Here is a 23,992-nt window from a genome sequence, read left to right as displayed (position 1 = left end):
ACTCTGTGCTGTGAGAGCGCTGTATGAATAAAGCTGACTCGACCCAGCATCCACTCACACACCTTCAACATTCCTCACATCACCAGTTTATTCGCTATAGTTCAGAAAATAGTAATAAAATATGAGCAGAACTCAGTTGATGTTTGACTGGTTTTGTCCGTCCTTCTGTTAGACTCTCACACATGTGTTATGTGAATGCTAGGCCAAAGAGATGTGTGTTTAATCTGGCTTTGAACTGACAGTGTGTGTCTGCTTCCCGGACAATGGTAGGAAGATTGTTCCAGAGTTTTGGTGCTAAATAGGAAAAGGATCTTCCGCCAGCAGTCGATTTAGATATTCTAGGTATTATCAACTGGCCGGAGTTTAGAGATCGCAATAGACGTGAAGGACTATAATGCGTTAAGAGCTCGCTCAAGCACTGCAGAGCTAAACCATTTAGTGCTTTGTAAGTGATCAGCAATATTTATAAATGTATGGGATGTTTAACAGGGAGCCAGTGCAGTGTTGACAGAACCCTCTCGATGCTAGACTGGATCGTCTTGATCACTTGAATCCGCTGGAGTTTATATATTATTTACTTATTTTCCCTTACTAATGTATTTAATGCAGCATTCTATATGTATATATGTGTCTTTGGGTTGTTTTAAATGTATAAAATAATAATTAATATATCATAGAGTTGTTAGAGGTGGTAAATTACAGGCGATGCAGTCGACTCGCTCCGGGTCGAGGGTCGGATAAACCTGTGTCCGGATCCCGTGGGATTCTCCGGAGGGCCGTGCGTAGGTGCTGCGCGAGTGCATGTCTATAAGCGGAGTGGAACGCAGCCTCGGCCGCGGGTGTCGGATACCGCTCTCCTGTTTCACCAGCTGTGGGATATTCCTGCCAGGAGGATCTTTTCCCTCGGATGACTCTGGAAATAAAGCTGTCCCAGTTAGCACTAATATACAGCGTGTCAGAACGCACTAACAAACATAAAACTCGGTTAATTATTAACCTTTGATATTGCTCTAAAGGGTTTAAGGGTTGAAGATTAGCTTACACTGCAGAGGCTTAGATTTATTATTCGACACGCTAATAAGAAAATCTATAATTGTGTTCGGAAGAGCAGGGTTAGGGTTAGGAATACAGGAATATCAGGGCATCTATTTCATCAAGGAGGTTTAATGCTTTACTATCTTTAAAATTAAATGGATTCAGAATTGTATCATATCTAATAACAAACTGTGGTATTATATCCCAGAATTATAGTTTTTAACCCCTTTAGGGTCAAAGATCACCGATGGCTCCAGATTAGGGCTTCACCTCACATTAAAACATCTTACTTGATCTGGACAAACTGAGCATCATGAGAAAGATTACAGATGAAAGCTGCGATATTCACTGTTTATGATAAAACTGGTTGCAGTGACAATCATTTCTTAACTTATGTCAGGAGTGCACAATAATCCGTCTGTACGGTTGGCTATATCATCACTCACGTCTTCTCGGGGTATCTGAGTTCACATGCACTAGACATGCAGCGTACGACACGGATCTTAGTTCACAGTGCGCATGTTTGGAGAAATATTGATTTATTACCATGTTTTGAAAATATTTCATCATACTGAAGACCCTTTCTTTTAGGGCTGAGCGATTAATCGCACTTTCCATGTAATCGCACTTAAATCGAGATGGCTTATGGTGATTTTAAAATCGCTACGGCTGAGATCATTAGTAATGTGCAGCGTGTCAGTGCCGTACGGCTCAGTAACGCGGCTCACTCTGACAGCACTGCGAGTTTCAGTCGCTTATAACGTGCATCTGAAAAAGCAACACGCGTCAAACATCTCTCCAGACACGAGGAGCATTTATGAACCTCTTGTCCAACATCAGACATTTAATAACATGCATTTCCTCCAGACTCACTTCATGAGGACAGCTGAGCTCCTCCTGTGAGATGATGAGCTTCCGACACAGAATACGGCAGTCGTGTGTTTATTACTCGTGTTTAATCAAAGCGTTTCAACCCTTTATTCAGACACAGCGACAGAGGTTTCCTGGACTGATGCGCATTATTGTACTTCTGCGGCGGCGCATATTCAGCGTGTGTGTGTGTGTGTGTGTGTGTGTGTGTGTGTGAGAGAGAGAGCGCCCTCTGGTGTTCAGATGGATATGTGGTGTGTGTGTGTGTGTGTGTGTGTGTGTGTGTGTGTGTGTGAGAGCACCCTCTGGTGTTCAGATGGATATATGGTGTGTGTGTGTGTGTGTGTGTGTGTGTGTGTGTGTGTGTGTGTGAGAGCGCCCTCTGGTGTTCAGATGGATATGTGGTGTGTGTGTGTGTGTGTGTGTGTGAGCGCCCTCTGGTGTTCAGATGGATATGTGGTGTGTGTGTGTGTGTGTGTGTGTGTGTGTGTGTGTGTGTGTGTGTGTGTGTGTGAGAGCACCCTCTGGTGTTCAGATGGATATATGGTGTGTGTGTGTGTGTGTGTGTGTGTGTGTGTGTGTGTGTGTGTGTGTGTGTGTGTGTGTGTGAGAGCGCCCTCTGGTGTTCAGATGGATATGTGGTGTGTGTGTGTGTGTGTGTGTGTGAGCGCCCTCTGGTGTTCAGATGGATATGTGGTGTGTGTGTGTGTGTGTGTGTGTGTGTGTGTGTGTGTGTGTGTGTGTGTGAGCGCCCTCTGGTGTTCAGATGGATATGTGGTGTGTGTGTGTGTGTGTGTGTGTGTGTGTGTGTGTGTGAGAGCACCCTCTGGTGTTCAGATGGATATATGGTGTGTGTGTGTGTGTGTGTGTGTGTGTGTGTGTGTGTGTGTGTGTGTGTGTGTGTGAGAGAGAGCGCCCTCTGGTGTTCAGATGGATATGTGGTGTGTGTGTGTGTGTGTGTGTGTGTGTGTGTGTGTGTGTGTGTGTGTGTGAGCGCCCTCTGGTGTTCAGATGGATATGTGGTGTGTGTGTGTGTGTGTGTGTGTGTGTGTGTGAGAGCACCCTCTGGTGTTCAGATGGATATATGGTGTGTGTGTGTGTGTGTGTGTGTGTGTGTGTGTGTGTGAGAGCACCCTCTGGTGTTCAGATGGATATGTGGTGTGTGTGTGTGTGTGTGTGTGAGCGCCCTCTGGTGTTCAGATGGATATGTGGTGTGTGTGTGTGTGTGTGTGTGTGTGTGAGCGCCCTCTGGTGTTCAGATGGATATGTGGTGTGTGTGTGTGTGTGTGTGTGTGTGTGTGAGAGCACCCTCTGGTGTTCAGATGGATATATGGTGTGTGTGTGTGTGTGTGTGTGTGTGTGTGTGTGTGTGTGTGTGTGTGTGTGAGAGCGCCCTCTGGTGTTCAGATGGATATGTGGTGTGTGTGTGTGTGTGTGTGTGTGTGTGTGTGTGTGTGTGTGAGAGCGCCCTCTGGTGTTCAGATGGATATGTGGTGTGTGTGTGTGTGTGTGTGTGTGTGTGTGTGTGTGTGTGTGTGTGAGAGAGCGCCCTCTGGTGTTCAGATGGATATGTGGTGTGTGTGTGTGTGTGTGTGTGTGTGAGCACCCTCTGGTGTTCAGATGGATATGTGGTGTGTGTGTGTGTGTGTGTGTGTGTGTGAGCGCCCTCGGGTGTTCAGATGGATATGTGGTGTGTGTGTGTGTGTGTGTGTGTGTGAGCGCCCTCTGGTGTTCAGATGGATATGTATTGTGTGTGTGTGTGTGAGAGCGCCCTCTGGTGTTCAGATGGATATGTGGTGTGTGTGTGTGTGTGTGTGTGTGTGTGTGTGTGTGTGTGTGTGTGTGTGAGCGCCCTCTGGTGTTCAGATGGATATGTGGTGTGTGTGTGTGTGAGCGCCCTCTGGTGTTCAGATGGATATGTGGTGTGTGTGTGTGTGTGTGTGTGAGAGAGCGCCCTCTGGTGTTCAGATGGATATGTGGTGTGTGTGTGTGTGTGTGTGTGTGTGAGCGCCCTCTGGTGTTCAGATGGATATGTGGTGTGTGTGTGTGTGTGTGTGTGAGCACCCTCTGGTGTTCAGATGGAGCAGTGTTTACTACTGATCAGCCGCACTCTATGCGCATCAGATAATCGCAGCCTTATCCAGATCGCGTGCGGTTTTATTGCGATTAATCGTTTCTTCTCATTCCCACAGAATCATGCGATCTGAAGATCTGGAGCGCGTTTAGAGCGAGCTCTGTGTCTCTCATCCGCCGTTGTTCAGCAATATTCTGTCTGAGATTTTCAGTGGCACTGAGTGGAGCTGACATGAATATTCATGATTTTCCTGCTAAAAAGCAGCATTTCTACACCTTGAAACAAGAAGCTAATAAACGCACGATTACGATGATGGTTTGTGTGAGCTCTTACACACAGTCTGAGACACACACTTCTTTACATGATATATGCATCACATAAGCATTATGACATTGTGACTGTGACTTTGTGACTTTGTGACACTGTGATGATGGCATGCCTGTAATTTATTTCCTATGCAATTTAAAAATAGTAAGTGCCTCTGGCCTCTGCCCAAGACGAGTGCCGCCTGAACAATGCTTTAAATGGTTATGCACTGTATTATATAATCAAGTCCAGTCTGCAATGGCTCATATGATCTGAGTCTGGAACTGTAAACTCTCAAGTGTTGGCTTTGATGGTTGTGTGTCATTCAGAAGCTTCAACCTGTTTATTTTGGGTTTGTCCTTGATGCGCTGCTGCCAGAACGGGGGTGTCGGGGGGGGTGTCGGGGGGGGGGGGGGTGTCTGATGTGACGGATGAAGTTTCTCCTCATATGCAACTTTATATTAATAAATCTCTGTCAAGCTGTCTAATGTTTAGAAGCTCTGCTGTACACACACCGCTTCTCTCTGTTGCTATGGAATAATAAAGATATTAAATAGAAGAATAGAAGACTGTTTTTTGAACATTGGCTTATAAATAATGTATTATAGTTGCTTCTCCATGACGGTCTCTTACTTTCATATGGAGAATGTCTGGATAAATGAAACTTCCGGCATATTTGCAGAGGATTGTGCAGCTGATACTGTACATCTGAATATAATACTGACTTCAGTCTAAAGACGGTGCGAGTCATGTTGATGAAAATGCAACAATAGTTTCCTCAGATTTGCCGTTCTTTCGGGACATTCGGTGATTTCATGGTTTCAGCTGATTCTGGGTCATGATAAGATTCATGATATTTCATATGCATTATATTTACCCAGTAAATCAGGTCATAAAAAGATTTAAGACAGATATTGATGTGAAATGTGTGTTTTGAGATGTGAATCATGAGAGTTTTTATTTCTGTATTGTTCTGGTGTAGTTTTAAGGTATTTTTAAGGAGATTTCTGGAACTGACATTACTTTGAGGACAAAAATATTTTTTATGATGAGCCTTTAGAAAAGATGTTTTGTTCTTATTTGTTTATTATTTTAGAGAAATATCACATTCATAAATGCCTAGGATGAAAAGATACACCTAGTTTTGTACCATTAAAGTTTGAGCTTTGTTAATAAAAGCGTTGGAGGAACACCAAAGCAAAACACTATAGATTGTTGTAAAGCCTTTTTAAGGATTTCAATACCCCATGTATATAGTTCTTCATTTTTGTGTTATTTTGTTGTTTATTTATTTTATATATTTGTATTATTATTATTAGTAGTAGTAGTATTTTATGATAATTTTTTGCAGATTTTCTTGCTATTATTATTGTTATTTTTTATGTATTTGTTGGTTTAAGGTATGAATATGTTCTGGTATGATATGAATTTAATGTTTCCTCGCTCGTCATCGGCCACGCCCCCGCCACGCCCCCTCCCCGCCTTTATAAAAGAGGCGCACGCGCACTGCGCTCTCTGTCTCCGGTCGCCTTCCGTCCTCAGGATCCGCTTCACGAACGCCTCATCGAGTCCGTAAGGTGTGTGTTTTTATCCGTTTTCACGTGTTTGATTTCATAAGTGCACTTTCATTTCCTTCGTTTGTGTCGTGATAGCACTGTGGCTTTATTCGCTGGTTGTGTGGTCTGCACGCCCTCTCTCTCTCTCTCACACACACACACACACACACAGACACACACACACACACACACACACACACACACACACTCACACACAGACACACTCACACTTCAGGCCTAGATTATAGTAGTGCGACAGAATCATGTTTAATCGTGGAAATGTACCCGCTACATGAATCGCTGCATGAACATCTGTAACCTCTGTAACATGTGGCTGCCTGTCTGAAACTGAGCGCTACTGCGCATGCGGGAGTATGTCTGAAGCGCTACTGCGCATGCGGGAGTCTGAAGCGCTACTGCGCATGCGGGTGAATATCTGCCGCGCGTCTCGCATTTCTCTGACTGGATTCAATCTGAACTTGTTGAATGTGAAGTTTGGCTTAATTCAAACATAAATAAGATGTGCTATACTGTGAATGCAGTCAGCTATAGACATATTCCCGGCACACGCGATTGTCTTGTGCAAACGTAACGTCTGATCGAAACGATAAGTTTATACTTTTAGAGGGTGAGAAGAACACTGCCATTATGCCGTTCAGTGGAATCTGCTGTGCGCATGTGCGAGATCTTTACCCGTGGTCCGGGTGTCACGTGACTTGCTTTGATGGCAGGGAAATTACGTCACACACAATAAATATTATAGCACTTTCACCGTAGAGGTGTGTGTGTGTGTGTGTGTGTCTGTGTGTGTGACCAGTAGAAAAGAGCTGCACTCGACCTGATCACTCTTACACTAACATGTGCACACACTCGTACTACTGAATATCACCATCATTATATGATTCAATAATACTTACAGAACGGTCACAACACGCTTAGATCCTATCAATATTAAAATATAATTACAATTTTTAAATGAGAGATTATCATGAAAGTTTGAAACTCACTGCTTAGTTTTCTGACTCAATCTGTCCATCATCCCTCCAGCAGGTCACCTGTGTGTGTCCTTCTCTCCTCAGACTCGTGTGTGTGTGTGCTTCTCTCCTCAGACTCGTGTGTGTGTGTGTGCGCTTCTCTCAGACTCGTGTGTGTGTGCTCTTCTCTCCTAAGATGTGTGTGTGTTCTTCTTTCCTAAGACATGTGTGTGTTCTCTCCTAAGACGTGTGTGTTCATGCTCTTCTCTCCTAAGACGTGTGTGTGTGTTCTCTCCTAAGACATGTGTGTGTGCTCTTCTCTCCTCAGACTCGTGTGTGTGTGTGCGCGCTTCTCTCAGACTCGTGTGTGTGTGTCCTTCTCTCCTCAGACTCGTGTGTGTGTGTGCGCTTCTCTCAGACTCGTGTGTGTGTGTGCTCTTCTCTCCTAAGACGTGTGTTCTTCTCTCCTAAGATGTGTGTGTGCTCTTCTCTCCTAAGATGTGTGTGTTCTTCTTTCCTAAGACATGTGTGTTCTTCTCTCCTAAGATGTGTGTGTGTGTTCTCTCCTAAGACGTGTGTGTTCATGCTCTTCTCTCCTAAGACGTGTGTGTGTGTTCTCTCCTAAGACATGTGTGTGTGCTCTTCTCTCCTAAGACATGTGTGTGTGCTCTTCTCTCCTAAGACGTGTGTGTGTGTGTTCTCTCCTAAGACGTGTGTGTGTGTGTTCTCTCCTAAGACCTGTGTGTGTGTTCTCTCCTCAGAGTCATGGCTGATAAAGTCGAGCGTTCCTTCATCGCCATTAAGCCTGACGGCGTGCAGCGAGGCCTGATGGGAGAGGTCATCAAGCGCTTCGAGCAGAAGGGCTTCCGGCTGGTGGCCGCCAAGTTCCTGCAGGTGTGTGTGTTCATCAGCAGCGCATGCTAACGCTCTCCTCGCTCATGCTAACGGACTCTGCGCGCTCATGCTAACGTGTCTCTGCTCGCAGGCGTCTGAGACTCTGCTGAAGGAGCACTACATCGACCTGAAGGACATGCCCTTCTACGCCGGGCTGGTGAAGTACATGGCCAACGGGCCGGTGCTGGCCATGGTGAGCCACCGACCATCTGTAGCTGTATGCTAATGAAGCGTGCGATGCTAACGTGTGTGTGTCCGCAGGTGTGGGAGGGTCTGAGTGTGGTGAAGACCAGCCGCGTGATGCTCGGCGAGACCAACCCCATCGACTCCAAGCCCGGCACCATCCGCGGTGATCTCTGCATCGAAGTGGGCAGGTGTGTGTGTGAATAACCCGCGTCGGGTTTAACTCATTACTAGTTACGCAATCAGATTACTTTACTATTATATTACAAAATATCTAAGTTACTACTTCAAATAAGTAACGCCAGTTAATTTGACTGACAGCTCTCATGTCCTCATGTTGAGAGAAATAAAGTGTGTGAGAACATGATGGTTATCTTAGTTCTAGACTAAACGTGAACATGCATTTACTAAGTAACGCAATTAGGTACTTCTTTTGGAAGTTAGACAATATTGTAATGCATTACTACTTTAAAGTGAGTTCCCCACCCTGAGAATGACGCTGATGTGTGTGTGTGCTTCAGGAACCTGATCCACGGCAGCGACTCGGTGGCCGCCGCTAATAAAGAGATCGCCCTGTGGTTTAAGCCTGAGGAGCTGGTGAGCTACAAGAGCTGCGCGCAACCCTGGCTCTACGAGTGAACACACACCTCGACCCCCGCTGGAGACCGTGTGTCCTTCTCAAGCACTTGTTTAAATAAAACCTGGAATCTCACTTTCATATATTCTTCTCTTTATTCAATCATTCTCCAAACTAGCTTTTGTTTTGAATCCGCCCTGACGTGGCGAGGGTCAGAAGAACGGTCCGCTGGATGACACGGAGTTTAGTTGGTTGCATGAATAAAAAAATCCCTAATGTGAATTTTAATAAAATAAATTAAAATGCCAAGTTGAATTATGGATTGGTTTGGTTTAGCCTTAATGTTATCTAGAAGCTCAAACTATTTCAACACTTGCATTAGCAGATTTATTCAAGCTCTCAGTCTCTCTTCCACCAATACATCACAGCTGGTGTGTGTCAAACAAGTATTATTAGAATCACTGTTTTGTAAGCTACAAATAGAAATGGCTAACAAGTGTCAATATAGCAATAAGCTAGCTCACATGAGATGAAAACATGGTTGGTGATACTGGGACGGTCCCAGTATCGCCAAGCAAGTCTCATTTATATTGTAAAAACTAATCAAGCTAAAAAAAAAACCTGCATAGTTTAGCTTTAATGTGCAAATTAAAATGTTTGAGTTCATGTTTAAACTTTTGTGAGGTGTTCTACCCATTACATAAATTTCTTGTATTATAATTTGACAGTTTCACCTCTTTTTTGTCATGTAGTATGAAAAAAAGGTAATCATTCCTTAAAAACATTAAATGAATAGTCACAATAACATGACTGATAAATAATATTTTCCATTTTGAGTATATGATTGATTATGTATATTTTAGACATGTTACAACCGTCCCTGTAGCCTACACTGGGTCGGTTGTAACAGTGGAGAGACTGTATTAAAATCAATTTTGCAACCTGTACATATTTCATAAAACCACTTAAATACATTGTTTCAGAAGTTGACAGATTGAAGTTTATAATATAACAAATTGGTTATTCCAGTATAAATGGTTTTTGATGTATTGCTAAAATGGCAAAAAGTGCTACAACCATCCCTGGTCTCCCTACTTTATTTCCACAGCGCTAAAGCACAGATTGTTTCAAAGCGGCTTTACAGAGAAAACAGGAAAATAACGCAAACAGAATTAAATTCAAAGCAGCTCTAAAACGACAATAGAAAACAGTAATTATTCAGTTGAAGTGAGTTCAGTTTCATTCAATGCGAGTTCAGTTCAGAAAGCAGGGATAACATCAGTTCAGTTCTCATACAGCAGATTAATAATAGTGCTGAATATTAAGAGGCAGGAACTCAAACTCCATCAGGATAGAGGAAAACCCTCGGGAAAATCCAGACTCAGTTCTGATATGGTCTAGACTGCATCACCAGTCGGACTGTAGATCGATATCTTTCATAATATTTCATTCATTCTTTCACTCATTTCATTCTTCTTGTCAGCTCTGTTTTGTGTTTTCCTTCTCCGCTGGAAGGCATTCAAACAGCAGTTTCTCTCGTCTTCTCTGTCTCTCTCTCACACACACACACACACACACACACACACACACACACACACACACACACACACACACACACACACACTAGTTCAGCCTGTCAGTCTCGCTCGACGGCTTTCATCTCAAAGGAACAGACCCACAACACCGCGGACAGAGACACTGAACCTCAGTCGCAGGACAACAACAACAGAAGAGAGTCAGAAACATTTCATATTCAGCACAGATACAGCAACGGTAAGTGATTATGTGAGATGTTTGACTGTGTATATTCTCATATGAATGAAATCAATGTTCTGTTGTTAAAGGCTGGTGTTACACGAGTTTAACTTATTATTATCACAGTTCTCCGCTAAATCCAGTTCATGTTAAATCAGTTCATGAAGCGTCTGATATTCATCTGTACTGTAATAACCGTCAGCTGTCAATCATCCATGCGAGAGTTTGGTCTGGAGAGAATGAAGAGCTCAAGCTGAGGAGAAAACACTTCATCAGATCCAGTACTGTACTTGGGGACATTTAATATTCAACAATATTATTGATCTGCCTTAAGGTGGACGATGACACTATTTTCTTCTAGAAACAAACTTTGTTGTATTATTTTCATGTTATCACTGTGAAGCTGCTTTGACACAATCTGTGTTGTAAAAAGCGCTATATAAATAAAGGTGACTTGACTTGACACACGAGACACTGACTGTTAAAAAACACCTGCTAACTGACTATTAACTAATAACCTTCTGCTCGAACAAACTGGACCTTTGAAGATACAATGTAATTATTATATTAAATGACATTAAGTGCATCTTATGTGCTGTATGTTGGAGCAATAATTATGCAACCTCACTAAAGCTCAACCAGACACTGTTCAACCTGACTTTCAGCATTTTACAAAATGTTTGTGCAGACGACCTTTGTTCTGAGATATGTGCACATCTAATTCATGATGATTGCGCATTTATAAGCAGACACTCCCGCTGAAAAGACCAGCTTACAGTTACTGGTTCCTGCTGGTTTAGTCTGGATCCTGCTGGTTTAGTCTGGATCCTGCTGGTTTAGTCTGGTTCCTGCTGGTTTAGTCTGGATCCTGCGTGTTTAGTCTGGTTCCTGCTGGTTTAGTCTGGCGCAGGTCCTGCATCAGATCTGGAGTGTGTGTGTGTGTGTGTGTGTGTGTGTGTGTGTGTGTGTGTGTGTGTGTGTGTGTGTGTGTGTGTGTGTGTGTGTGTGTGTGAGTGAGTGTGTGTGTATGTTGTTGTCGTGTCCACCTCTATTGCAGGAGCTGAAGCCACAGAGAACGTTCAAATAGACATATTAATTCATTTTCCCAAGGACAAAAATAAACTTCATTCAAAGAGAAAACATTTTTTTTCTGACTCTGACAGATATTTGTTCTTGTTTTACGCCCAAACTCACTTCAGTTGATGATTTCAGTCCAAATGAGTTTTTGGTTTATTCACAGTGTGAAGTTTCTTGCTGATTGGTAATAAACTGAGTCGCTGACGGTGGATAAATGAGTGTCTTGTATATGTGCTTGTAGATCTCCCTCCCTGAAGTCTTGTATATGTGCTGTCAGCTGGCTAATCTCTGTGTGTGTGTGTGTGTGTGTGTGTGTGTGTGTTCTGCAGGATCATCAGATGGAGGACGATCTCTCCTCTGAACAGGACCTCTCCTGCTCCATCTGTCTGGATCTCTTCATCCAGCCGGTCTCCACTCCCTGCGGACACAACTTCTGCCAGGCCTGCATCGGGGGCTACTGGGCCTCCGGCTCCGGCTCCGGCTCCGGGTCGGTGTTCTGCTGCCCGCTGTGCAAGCGCGAGTTCCAGGAGCGGCCCGAGCTCAGCATCAACCGTGTGCTCGCACACATCACACAGAAGTATAAAGAGATGCGGTACGGCGGACCTCCCGAACCCATGCCGCGGCAGAGAGTCTCTAACGGAGCCGGTCCCGGAGTCTCTACACCCGGAGCCGGTCCCGGAGAGCTGATCATGTGTGACGTGTGCAGTGGCGTGAAGAGACCGGCCGTGCGCTCCTGCATCACCTGCACCGCCTCTTACTGCGAGCTGCACCTGCTCCCGCACCAGAACACACTCTTCTACTCCTCGCACCGGCTCCTGGACCCCCTCGAGGCCCTCAGGGGCCGAACCTGCCCCGAACACGGGCGCCTGCTGGAGGTCTACTGCCGCACCGACCAGAAGTGTGTGTGTGCCATCTGTGTGCTGGAGGAGCACCGCACACACACCACCGTGTCCGTGCAGACGGAGCGCGCCAGCAAACAGGTGCTCCTCCTGATCCATATGCTCACAGAGAGGAAACACGTGATGTCTAACGCGCTGTTTACACGACACCGTTTTCAACTAAAAACATAAAAGTTTTTATGCGTTTTGGCCGTTCGTTTACATGACAATGGCATTTTGGGTGCTTGAAAATGCAAACTTTTGAAAACAGGTTTCAAAGTGCAAGTTTTTGAAAACGGTCTCCGAGTAAACAACAAATTAGGCCACGTCTACATTAATCCGCATACATTTGAAAACGGCGTTTTCGTTTAAAACGCTCTCCGTCCACACTAGCGTTTCAGGTGTTTCAAGTGTGGAGGCGAAACTTTTGGAAAACGCCTGAAAACGCTAAATTCACCTTTACTGCTCATGCGTAAAACCTCACAGAAGCTCACTGAGATGCAGACGGGAAAATAAATAATAAAGTTATCGCGCAATTCTTCTGACAGGATAATTTTATTTAGCAACATATCTCAGCATTCACTGATGCGTCCAGGTCGCTCTCATTCACCATTCTTTGTTTGGTCTAAAACGCTAAAACTGCTCTCATGCTTTACCGCAGGACAGCAAATGTGAGTGTATTTCTGTCATCTTTGCAGGACTGTGATATGAAGAGTGTGTAAAGTAACATATCTTAGCAACTGTGTGAAAGTAAATAGCACATAACATGCACAATATCAGTATAAACATGAATATCTATTGGTACAATAATGGTCACATGACTTAACTTACGTCATCGTTTTGACAGTCCACACTACAACGCGAAAACGGCGCTTTCAAATTCATCCACTTTGGAGAGCGTTTTCAAAAAGGTTCGTTTTCATGAATAAAAACGCCGTCTCAATGTGGACGCAAGGCCAAAACTGAGAGAAAAAAGATGTGTATTCAAATGAGAACATATTGGTGTGGACAAGGCCTGAGAGATGAATGTGTTTTCTCTTCGCAGAGACTCCTGGGTAAAACAGAGCTGGACCTTCAGGCGTGTATCGACAACAGACAGGCTCAGCTGACGGAGATGAAGAACAAACTACACGACTTGCAGGTCCATTTTAAAACTCCAGTCCGTCGTACAATTTACATTATGCAGATGAAATATATATAGTGTAGTGAATGGAGTGAGAATGGAGCAGTTTTAATGCTCTTTTATCAACGCGAGCACCTGTGTGGCCGATGCTCTTGCCTCACACAGTCCAGCGAACCTCAAACTTCTGGAACATTTTTCCCCAGATCCCGTCAACATGTCACTGCACAGACTCATTTCTCAGAAGAACAGCCCACGCCTTAAATCCCCACACGACCAGAACACATAACACATGAAAGAACATACATGCACCTAGCTCATACCTGATATAGAACATAAACAGTTTACCCATTACATCCACCCCACTCTCTCCATTGGGCCTCCTGGGGAGTGAGGGACTGGTCATCACACAACCATCACACCGCCGAAAAAAATCCCACAAGCCCCCAGTAAAAGCCACTTACGAGGTTCAGTGACTCATCCACACTAGGGATGGGGTATGAGTCCTTCCTGGTGACCTCATTAAGGCGCCTTTAGTCAACGCAAAACCTCCACTGCCCCCCCTCCTTAGGCACCCTGACCACCGGTGCGGCCCACTCGCTCCCGGACGGCTCAATAATCCCCGCTCACTGCATGTCTAACAAGACCTTATCAGCAGCGTCCTGACGGGCAAAAGTGAGCCTCCGGGGCCGCAGCCTAATGGGCTTGGCATCCCCAGTCTCAATTCCGTGCTGGGCCAGGTGTGTTCGCCCCACATCCCCTTCCCCAAATGCGAAACAATGTTGGAAATCAACCAACAAATCCCAAAACTGCCCCCGCTGTCTCTCATCCAAGCCCTCACGATTCTTCAGCCACAACTCCCTCAAAGCATCCAACCCCTCCCCCTCCTCGAGAGCCAGAAATGGAATGCCGTTTTCCTGCCCATTCCTGCTGGAGAGGCCCGGGGCTGTCTCTAAAGGGTGTGTGTGGCCACCCCGGGGAAGGGTGTGGGGTAAACATCTACCTGTGGTGGACTGGCGACAGCGCTGGGGAAGAGGTCAGCTGGGGTGTGGGGTTAGGGGTGTAGGGTAAGGGGTGTAGGGGTGTAGGGTAAGGGGTGTGGGGTTAGGGGTGTGGGGTTAGGGGTGTAGGGTAAGGGGTGTGTGGTGTAGGGTAAGGGGTGTGGGGTAAGGGGTGTGGGGTACCTGTGGTGGGCTGGCGACAGCGCTGGGGAAGAGGTCAGCTGGGGTGTGGGGTTAGGGGTGTAGGGTAAGGGGTAAGGGGTGTGGGGTTAGGGGTGTGGGGTTAGGGGTGTGGGGTTAGGGGTGTAGGGTAAGGGGTGTGGGGTAAGGGGTGTGGGGTTAGGGGTGTGGGGTAAGGGGTGTGGGGTACCTGTGGTGGGCTGGCGACAGCGCTGGGGTGGGTTCGCGAGTGCAGTGTGTGGTGCTCTAGTGTCCTCAGGTGCAGCTGCTGCATCCAGCAGACCTGTAAAAGACATATCAACATTACTTTCAGTGGACATGACAACCTCAGGACCCCCTTCAGGCCATCTCTCAGGCCTAACTGGCAAACTGCACTTCTAAGGAAGTCCAGACCAAGAACACAAGGGTCCTGGACTGCAGCCACCCACACTGAATGACGTAATGTCTCCCCCCCCCACAGTCCGCCCCACCACTCCTTTACCCTTCAGTGGCACTAGTTCACCCGTCACTGTGCGTAGTCGGACAGTGGTGGGTTCCAGACTGGTATTGGCCGGAACTACCTCTGGTCTTATAACTGTCACAGTTGATCCCGTATCCACCAATGCTAAACACAGAGCCCCCTCCACCAAAATTGGCACATGACAAAAATCACTAACACATGTTCGTCCCTCCACAACCACGGACTCCTCTGGCCCACATTCACCCTTCCCCAACAGTCCTTGATCGGTTTCCCTCTGTCCATCTCTTGAGACTCCTGCTGGTCATGACTCATATTGGGGATGAGTGTTGGGCATCCGCATGGCCCCGATCATGCGGACCCCGTCCCATTTCCCTGGTTACTGGCTAGATTAGGACACTGATGAACTAAATGTCCAGTCTGTCCTCAACCCCAACAAATCCTCGGTCGTGTGCGGGGACATTGATCAGGTTGCAGTGCCACAGCTCAGATTAATTCAGTAATCTCGGAAACCCAGGCTGGCCTTTCACTTAGCCACGTCAGTGGACCCCACCGACACAGATTCGCGCAAGTTCCCCAAACAATCTCCCTCTCCAACGCCATCTCGATGGCATCCTGCAGGGTTTGAGGGTGGGCTAGTTGTGTCTGTCTACGGAGGGGTAAGGGCCTGTATGAATCGGTCTCTCGCAAGCTCCTCTTGAACTGACGGTGGCATGTGGGCATATGCTTGCCGAGTCAAATTTTCAATATCATTAGCCAGGACTCTCAGTTGCTCTCCTGGCCGCCTGCATCTATTACTCAGTTCAGAACGCAGGAGCCCTGGCTGCTCAAATTGCCCAAAACGCCGTCTCAGTGCCCCGACAAGTGCATTATAATTGTGTCTATCTTCAGGGCTAAGCAGTAACAAACAGTTCAGAGCATCATCTGTGAGACACATAGCCAATTCAAGAGCTTGCGGTCCTCTGGCCAGTTTGCAGCATGAGCCAACAGCTCGAACTGTGCATGAAAGGCTTCCCAATCAGCTTTACCTGTGAATTTGGGGGTTTTTACTGCCACCGTAGCCGCGGAAGTGTGGGCGCCGCCATGTTCATTTACATCGGCAACCAGCGCGGTTCCGTGGGCGCCGCCATGTTTGTTTGTTGTCCTCGTGAAAGTTTGGCGGTACTCTGCAATAAAAGCCTGGCGTCTGCAGCCATCCTCCTAGTAGCCTTCCTCATCCTCCTAGTAGCCTTCCTCATCCTCCTAGTAGCCTTCCTCATCCTCCTAGTAGCCCTCATCCTCCTAGTAGCCCTCATCCTCCTAGTAGCCCTCATCCTCCTAGTAGCCTTCCTCATCCTCCTAGTAGCCTTCCTCATCCTCCTAGTAGCCTTCCTCACACAAGCCTTGTGCAATTCCAGAAAGTCTTCCTCTGTTGGGAATTTATCGGAAGCCCATGCCGAAGTGCCTAGAGCCTCACAACCTTTTCCCCAGATCCCGCCACACATCACTCGTTCTTCAGGAGAACAGCCCACGCCTCAAAGCCCCACACGACCAGAACACGACACATGAAAGAACATACATGCACCTAGATCACACCTGACACCAGAACATAAACAGTCTTTAGACTCGCTACAATATACTGAAAATATTTGTGTGTTTCAGAGCTACTCTCAGTCATCTGCAGATGTGTGTGTGTGTTTCAGAGCTACTCAGATTCACTCATCTGATGTGTGTGTGTGTGTGTGTGTTTCAGAGCTACTCTCAGTCATCTGCAGATGTGTGTGTGTGTTTCAGAGCTACTCAGATTCACTCATCTGATGTGTGTGTGTGTGTGTGTGTTTCAGAGCTACTCTCAGTCATCTGCAGATGTGTGTGTGTGTTTCAGAGCTACTCAGATTTACTCATCTGATGTGTGTGTGTGTGTGTGTGTGTGTGTGTGTGTGTGTGTGTGTGTGTGTGTTTCAGAGCTACTCTCAGGCCGAGCTGGCGGAGCTCGAACAGCTTCTGTCTGACGTCACACACTCCGTGCATCGCATCCGGGCGGAGCTGGTGGGCGGAGTCGAGCAGAGGAGAGAGGCTGTGATTGGCCGAGGGCAGAGCATCGTGTCCCAGCTGGAGTCGAAGTTAGACGAGCTGCAGGAGCGCAGGGCTCGACTGGAGGCTCAGGCTGTCTCCGACGACCACATCGGCTTCCTTCAGGTGACTCCCAGATCTCGTCTCTATCTTCATCTGATCCACTGCTTCTTCCTTTTTAGTAAAATTAATGGAAAAACTGATACTTCAAATCAACATTTCAAACAAAAAATATCTAAACTTTGTCAAAAAGTACTCTTTGAGAATGTCTAAATAAATCAAAATCCACAACCTAATAAAGTAACCTAATAATTTATTCGTTTTTATGTTTAAACACAACTATAGAATTTACATCTACGTTTAAAACTCTTTATATAGTTACACCATGGCATTACAGATGTCCCAACCCCTTTACAAAGATATGGGACTTTCTGCTTAGAAAGACGCAAAATGACGATTTTTACATCATTATAAGCAGGAACTGCAACACTGAAATCCGTATTTCTCCCGTCTCAGGGGAAAATGAGGGAATAATGCACGACCATTCAAAAATATGACAGGGTTTCTAACGATTCAAAGCTTAATGCAAATGGGTGAAGTGTCCCTTTGAGAATGTTTAGATATTTGTGCTGGAAAACAGGAAACACTGCGGAAGAAAACGTTTGTGTAGTGTGAGCTCATCAGAATCATTAAGTGTGCATCCATGAATCACTGTATATTTGATCAGATTCAGATATTATATCTGTAAGATTACTTTAATATTAAGAAGGCTGTGTTTACTGTCCTCTGTTCCTCTGTATAACTTCTTCATGCACGCTCGTCTAGCTCAGGTGTGGCTCTTCTGATGATGTTCTTCTGATGGCAGAGTTTCGAGGAAGCCCACGGGCCGGTGCCGGACTCAGATGTGGATCTGCAGGAGGACGAAGTGACTCTGAGCTTCTCTCTCGGGGACGTGAAAGCAGCTCTAGGAGAGATCCGGGAGCGACTCGACGACATTCGCTTCGGGGAAGTGCATTACAGACACTCCGGTGAGGAACTGAGCGAACGCATAACGTCATGTTAGGACTGACGGAGATGAAACGTTTTTCAACATTTCTGCACCTCGGATCCTGTTTCAAAGTTTGCGTTCTCGAGCACCAAACACTGTTGTCGTGTAAATGAATGGCTAGAACACATTAAAAGTTTTTTGTTCTCAGTGAGAACGGTGTCGTGTTAGCGGCCCCTAAGCTAATAACTAATGATCTTTGCGAAGGAAGTGAATCAATCAAAACTAACTTCAGCTGGACAATAACTTTATTCTAGATCTGCTGTAAAGCCCAAACAATCTCTGTTACTGTAATCTCCTGTTATCTCTGTAAAGCTGCTTTGAAACAAATCTGTATTGTTAAAAGCGCTGTATAAATGAAGGAGACTTGACTTGTGTGTTTCAGTGTCCACGCTAGCCGAGAGTGAGAGTATGGTGAGCGTTCGATCTCTGAGGAAGAAGGACTGGTCACTGAAAGGTACGTGAAGAATAACTCTCAGAAAACACATCTGGAACAGCTGTGGGACGAGTACTAATCATCTTTCTCTCTTTCATTTCTACAGATCTACGGAAATTAAAACTGGGTATGTATAAATGCATGTGTTTTATTGCATCCATACATTTGTGTCTCAACTTTCTTTTAACAGAGATCAGAGCAGCAGATATTCAGTTAGATGTTGATATTGAGTAATATTCATCTATTATTGGACGTAAATAATCTAAACATCTGCTTTCAGTGGTTTTACACTCTGAGGTTCATTCAAAGGTTAAAGAAATGTCTGTTTTGCTGATAGAGTCACCAGAACAGAAGCTGGTTTCTGTAGTGTTGATTCAAACGCTACGCTAACAGATTAGCTATAGAGGACTGGATTACTGACAGATGACCAACACAGATGACAATTCTCACTCGAAACATTCAAACAAAACAAAACATTCACTCCTAAATCTACTGAGACTCGAACCCACGAGTCCGCCTCTCTAACATTAGGCCACAGTCAGTGCGAGACACGGACAGACTATCATAAAAATACCCATAAACACAGAGGCGTTTCCCTACAGAAGACTGAGTCATATATCCATATTTCCACTTCACTCAAGATCCAGTATTGATATTCGCATAAGTTGAGTTTAAAATATGCAGGATTTTTTTTGCCTAACACATCATCTCTGTTTTGATCAGATGTTGAATATTTTGTGTCTATTTTGTGTAGGGCACAAGAAGGTTAAAGGTTATCTTGGTGAGTGTTCTTGACTCCTGTTGCTTTTCTTTATATTTCCTTCACAATCTGTAATATACTGTAGATTATGTGCATGCAAAGCAAAGTCATTCCTCTCCTTCTACTTTCAGTGCTTTTTACAAAAAACATATGAATGATTTGTGAAATGCAAGTCCTGATGAAACACCCATGTGTGTGTATGTATGTATGTGTGTGTGTGTGTGTGTGTGTGTGTGTGTGTGTAGAGGACGTGACCCTGAACCCCACGACCGCGTACCCATTCCTGATCCTGTCTGAGGACCGTAAGCAACTGAAGCGCGGAGAGAAACTTCAGTTCTACAGGAACAGCTCTCAGCGCTTCGACGTCTGGTCCTGCGCACTCGCTAAACAAGGATACGAGTCGGGACGCCACTACTGGGAGGTGCTTCACACACACACACACACACACACACACACTCACTCTCAGCGCTTCGACGTCTGGTCCTGCGCACTCGCTAAACAAGGATACGAGTCGGGACGCCACTACTGGGAGGTGCTTCACACACACACACACACACACACACACACACACACACTCACTCTCAGCGCTTCGACGTCTGGTCCTGTGTGCTCGCTAAACACGGATACGAGTCGGGACGCCACTACTGGGAGGTGCTTCATACAGACACACACACACACACACACTCAGAGTTGTTTCAGCACTGACGCTATTGGTGCGTTCAAGTCCTCCAGGGAAGTCGTGTTTACGAGGTCATGTGCATTCAAGTCACTTTCATCGGAGTAAGATGGCGAAGTACTTTCTCTTAATTAATTACACAAAAACACAGTAAGGTTCAAGGTTCAGAGAACAAAGAAATGTGCATCAGGTCTACTTTGGTTTTCTATTTTGCCATCATATTCTGCGCAGGCAATTACAGTGGGGAGAACAAGTATTTGATACACTGCCGATTTTGCAGGTTTTCCCACTTACAGAGCATGTAGAGGTCTGTAATTTTTATCATAGGAACTGTGAGTGACGGAATCTAAATCAAAATTCCAGAAAATCACATTGTATGATTTTTAAATAATTAATTTGCATTTTATTGCATGACATAAGTATTTGATCACCTACCAACCAGTAAGAATTCCGGCTCTCACAGACCTGTTAGTTTTTCTTTAAGAAGCCCTCCTGTTCTCCACTCATTACCTGTATTAACTGCACCTGTTTGAACTCGTTACCTGTATAAAAGACACCTGTCCACACACTCAATCAAACAGACTCCAACCTCTCCACAGTGGCCAAGACCAGAGAGCTGTGTAAGGACATCAGAGATAAAATTGTAGACCTGCACAAGGCTGGGATGGGCTACAGGACAATAGGCAAGCAGCTTGGTGAGAAGGCAACAACTGTTGGCGCAATTATTAGAAAATGGAAGAAGTTCAAGATGACGGTCAATCTCCCTCGGTCTGGGGCACCATGCAAGACCTCACCTCGTGGGGCATCAATGATCATGAGGAAGGTGAGGGATCAGCCCAGAACTACACGGCAGGACCTGGTAATGACCTGAAGAGAGCTGGCACCACAGTCTCAAAGAAAACCATTAGTAACACACTACGCCGTCATGGATTAAAATCCTGCAGCGCACGCAAGGTCCCCCTGCTCAAGCCAGCGCATGTCCAGGCCTGTCTGAAGTTTGCCAATGACCATCTGGATGATCCAGAGGAGGAATGGGAGAAGGTCATGTGGTCTGATGAGACAGAAATAGAGCTTTTTGGTCTAAACTCCACTCGCCGTGTTTGGAGGAAGAAGAAGGATGAGTACAACCCCAAGAACACCATCCCAACCGTGAAGCATGTAGGTGGAAACATCATTCTTTGGGGATGCTTTTCTGCAAAGGGTACAGGACGACTGCACCGTATTGAGGGGAGGATGGATGGGGCCATGTATCACCAGATCTTGGCCAACAACCTCCTTCCCTCAGTAAGAGCATTGAAGATGGGTCGTGGCTGGGTCTTCCAGCAGGACAACGACCCGAAACACACAGCCAGGGCAACTAAGGAGTGGCTCCGTAAGAAGCATCTCAAGGTCCTGGAGTGGCCTAGCCAGTCTCCAGACCTGAACCCAATAGAGAATCTTTGGAGGAGCTGAAGGTCCGTATTGCCCAGCGACAGCCCTGAAACCTGAAGGATCTGGAGAAGGTCTGTATGGAGGAGTGGGCCAGAATCCCTGCAGTGTGTGCAAACCTGGTCAAGAACTACAGGAAACGCATGATCTCTGTAATTGCAAACAAAGGTTTCTGTACCAAATATTAAGTTCTGCTTTTCTGATGTATCAAATACTTATGTCATGCAATAAAATGCAAATTAATTACTTAAAAATCATACAATGTGATTTTCTGGATTTTTGTTTTAGATTCCGTCTCTCACAGTTGAAGAGTACCTATGATAAAAATTACAGACCTCTACATGCTTTGTAAGTGGAAAAACCTGCAAAATCGGCAGTGTATCAAATACTTGTTCTCCCCACTGTAGCTTACTTCAATGTAAATAGAACAGCCTGATAATATCACTGCTAAATACCTTTAAGTATTCTGGTATTCCACCATGTTTCTCACTGACTCGTGAAGATCAGAGCTTAAAGAAAATCCTGAGCTTCCCACTCGTATTTACGACATTATGGTGGTGTTCATGTGCGTTCAACTCGTAAATACAATCTTTACGAGATGACTTGAACGTACCATATGATGTTTTAGTAACAAAGTTCAGATAATTAATCTAATCATTATGAGAGGAGCTCATCCAGTCAACTCAGTGAACAGGAGGAATATATACAGCAGTTTGGGATGGGGGAGTTCTCTGTGTTCGGGCCAAATCCCTCGGACAGCACGCCAAATATGCATAACCTTTACCCTATCTAATTATATGTAAGTGTGAACTGGTGAAAACCTGTCCTCTCTCTCCTCAGGTGAGCGTGGGCGAGAACAAGGACTGGAAGCTGGGAGTGGTGTGTGAGTCTGCGCAGAGGAAGGGTCTATTCGACATGACGCCCGCCAGCGGATACTACGCGCTGTGGTGGAGCGGGAGTCACTTACGCGCGCTAACCGCGCCGCCGCTAGCGAAGGTGCGCGTCACCGGACACCTGCGGCGCGTCGGGCTGTACCTGGACCTGGAGGAGGGTCACCTGATCTTCTACAACGCCAAGACCGGGTCCGAGCTGCACTCCTTCACGGCCCAGTTCCCGGAGAAGATGTTCCCGCTCTTCGGAACCGCCGATAAAGACGTTCCGCTGGTGTTGAAGAGTCCGGTTCCCAGCGTCCCGGAGTGAGGAGAACCAGGGCACTGAAAGCCACTCAATAATACAGGAACATATCAGACTTCTGCTTTATTTATAGCTCAAGGTTTAGGGAATGCAGGAACTATGAAGTGAAATGAAGTGAAATATGAAGTTTAAATTAAGTGAAGGTAAATTCTACTCTCTCTCTTTCTCAGGAGCCACAGCTCAAAGGTTGGGATCACATTCTTATGTGTTAGAAAGAAATTGATGCTTCCTTCAATAATGCAGGTTTAATCTGAACAAAAATACAACCAATCTGTAAGTTATTACAAAAAGTCATTTTTGAAGAAAGAAAGCAAACTGTAATTCTGTATGTCGACAGAGAGAGAGAGAGAGAGAGAGAGAGAGAGAGAGAGACAGAGAGAGTGTGTGTGTGAGAGAACAAGAGAGAGTGTTCGTGTGTGTGTGAGAGAGAGAGAGAGAGGTCATCATGATGCACTAGATTCCTCCAGTTAGAGAAACATCTTTTTCTGAACAGCAGTGAAAAGACAGATCACACACACACACACACACACACACACACACACACACACACACACACACAAGCAGCGTACAACGGGCCAAAGAATGAAAGAGTTCATGATAAATGATTATTTTGTGTGAGAGGTCTTGTGGGTACAGTCTAATAGTTAGTTTCCATGAGAAGTTCACTACAGCGGGAGAGATGGATCATAACACAGACACTCTGATGAACAATACAATACAAACATCTGTAATATTATCACTGTCTTCTTCTGTACTTGTCTTGTATTCAATTTAATGCATTTTTGGTGAAAAATATGAATATTTGTAGAAGTGGCACAAGGGAAATTTTAATGCACATTTCTCCCCAAAGTTGAACTTAAAATAAAATATAGCTGCGAGCAGCGATTGCGGGCCCAAGCCGGTGGCCGGTACATTTATATATAATAAATGTAACAAAATATATATATATATACATTATATATATGTAACAAAATAAATAATTATTAAATTGAAAAAAAAGAATAAAATGGGTTTAGTTCTGATATTTGTATAATTTTATATAGAAATAAATGGTGTATAATTACATTTTTAGAAGATAGGAGGTTTTTAGTGTTTCCTTTTTTGACATTACTTTAATCCCTCGCCATAGCAAAACCGTTTGAGATATTTATTATCTGTTTACAATTTAGCATCTTTAATGTATTTTCATCATGTTGAAAAAGTTTGGTGGGAATAAAATAAACCACTTAAGAGGAGTGGGTAAAAATACAGAGGCTGATTTTGCAAAGAAATCCACATTCAAACCAAAATATCTGACTTCCTGTTACTCTGAGCTAATTACTGTAAATTAGAAAATTGTCCGGCTCGATGAGACCAATATGTGTACTGATTTTTGTGACTGTACATAAAATTAACCCCTTCACTTTTGTCAAAAGCATTTAGAAAGTGACACACTTCCTGCTGCCAGTTGGTGGCGCTATAACT

The 23,992-nt window shown here is 45.1% G+C and overlaps 2 protein-coding genes across 2 annotated transcripts; both read left to right on the top strand.

Moving 5' to 3' along the window:
• The first annotated feature begins 5,747 nt into the window (after positions 1-5,747).
• On the top strand, positions 5,748-8,604 carry LOC307163051 (nucleoside diphosphate kinase A 2-like). Its single transcript, XM_079878877.1, has 5 exons — positions 5,748-5,862; positions 7,577-7,709; positions 7,801-7,902; positions 7,971-8,083; positions 8,414-8,604. The coding sequence occupies exons 2-5, from the start codon at positions 7,581-7,583 to the stop codon at positions 8,529-8,531; spliced, it is 462 nt and encodes a 153-aa protein (XP_079735003.1). The 5' UTR covers positions 5,748-5,862; positions 7,577-7,580; the 3' UTR covers positions 8,532-8,604.
• A 1,235-nt stretch (positions 8,605-9,839) lies between these two features.
• btr30 (bloodthirsty-related gene family, member 30) lies at positions 9,840-23,517 on the top strand. The gene is made up of 10 exons (XM_079878874.1): positions 9,840-10,242; positions 11,631-12,281; positions 13,225-13,320; positions 16,882-17,115; positions 17,855-18,017; positions 18,420-18,491; positions 18,577-18,597; positions 19,225-19,251; positions 19,476-19,651; positions 22,175-23,517. Exons 2-10 carry the CDS (start codon positions 11,640-11,642, stop codon positions 22,532-22,534), a joined length of 1,791 nt encoding a protein of 596 aa, XP_079735000.1. The 5' UTR covers positions 9,840-10,242; positions 11,631-11,639; the 3' UTR covers positions 22,535-23,517.
• The last annotated feature ends 475 nt before the right edge of the window (positions 23,518-23,992 follow it).

Source organism: Squalius cephalus, assembly GCF_949319135.1.
Source record: "Squalius cephalus genome assembly, chromosome: 8".
Classification (NCBI taxonomy): domain Eukaryota; kingdom Metazoa; phylum Chordata; class Actinopteri; order Cypriniformes; family Leuciscidae; genus Squalius; species Squalius cephalus.
Note: the sequence above shows the minus strand (reverse complement) of the source record. Positions and strands in the feature narration are given on the sequence as shown.

Coding starts and splice junctions, on each gene's coding strand:
- btr30 (XM_079878874.1), top strand. CDS start 11,640: ATGGAGGACGATCTCTCCTCTGAACAGGACCTCTCCTGCTCCATCTGT. Junction 17,116..17,854: donor ACCACATCGGCTTCCTTCAG/GTGACTCCCAGA, acceptor TTCTGATGGCAG/AGTTTCGAGGAAGCCCACGG. Junction 18,492..18,576: donor GAAGGACTGGTCACTGAAAG/GTACGTGAAGAA, acceptor TCATTTCTACAG/ATCTACGGAAATTAAAACTG.
- LOC307163051 (XM_079878877.1), top strand. CDS start 7,581: ATGGCTGATAAAGTCGAGCGTTCCTTCATCGCCATTAAGCCTGACGGC. Junction 7,710..7,800: donor TGGCCGCCAAGTTCCTGCAG/GTGTGTGTGTTC, acceptor CTCTGCTCGCAG/GCGTCTGAGACTCTGCTGAA. Junction 8,084..8,413: donor CTCTGCATCGAAGTGGGCAG/GTGTGTGTGTGA, acceptor TGTGTGCTTCAG/GAACCTGATCCACGGCAGCG.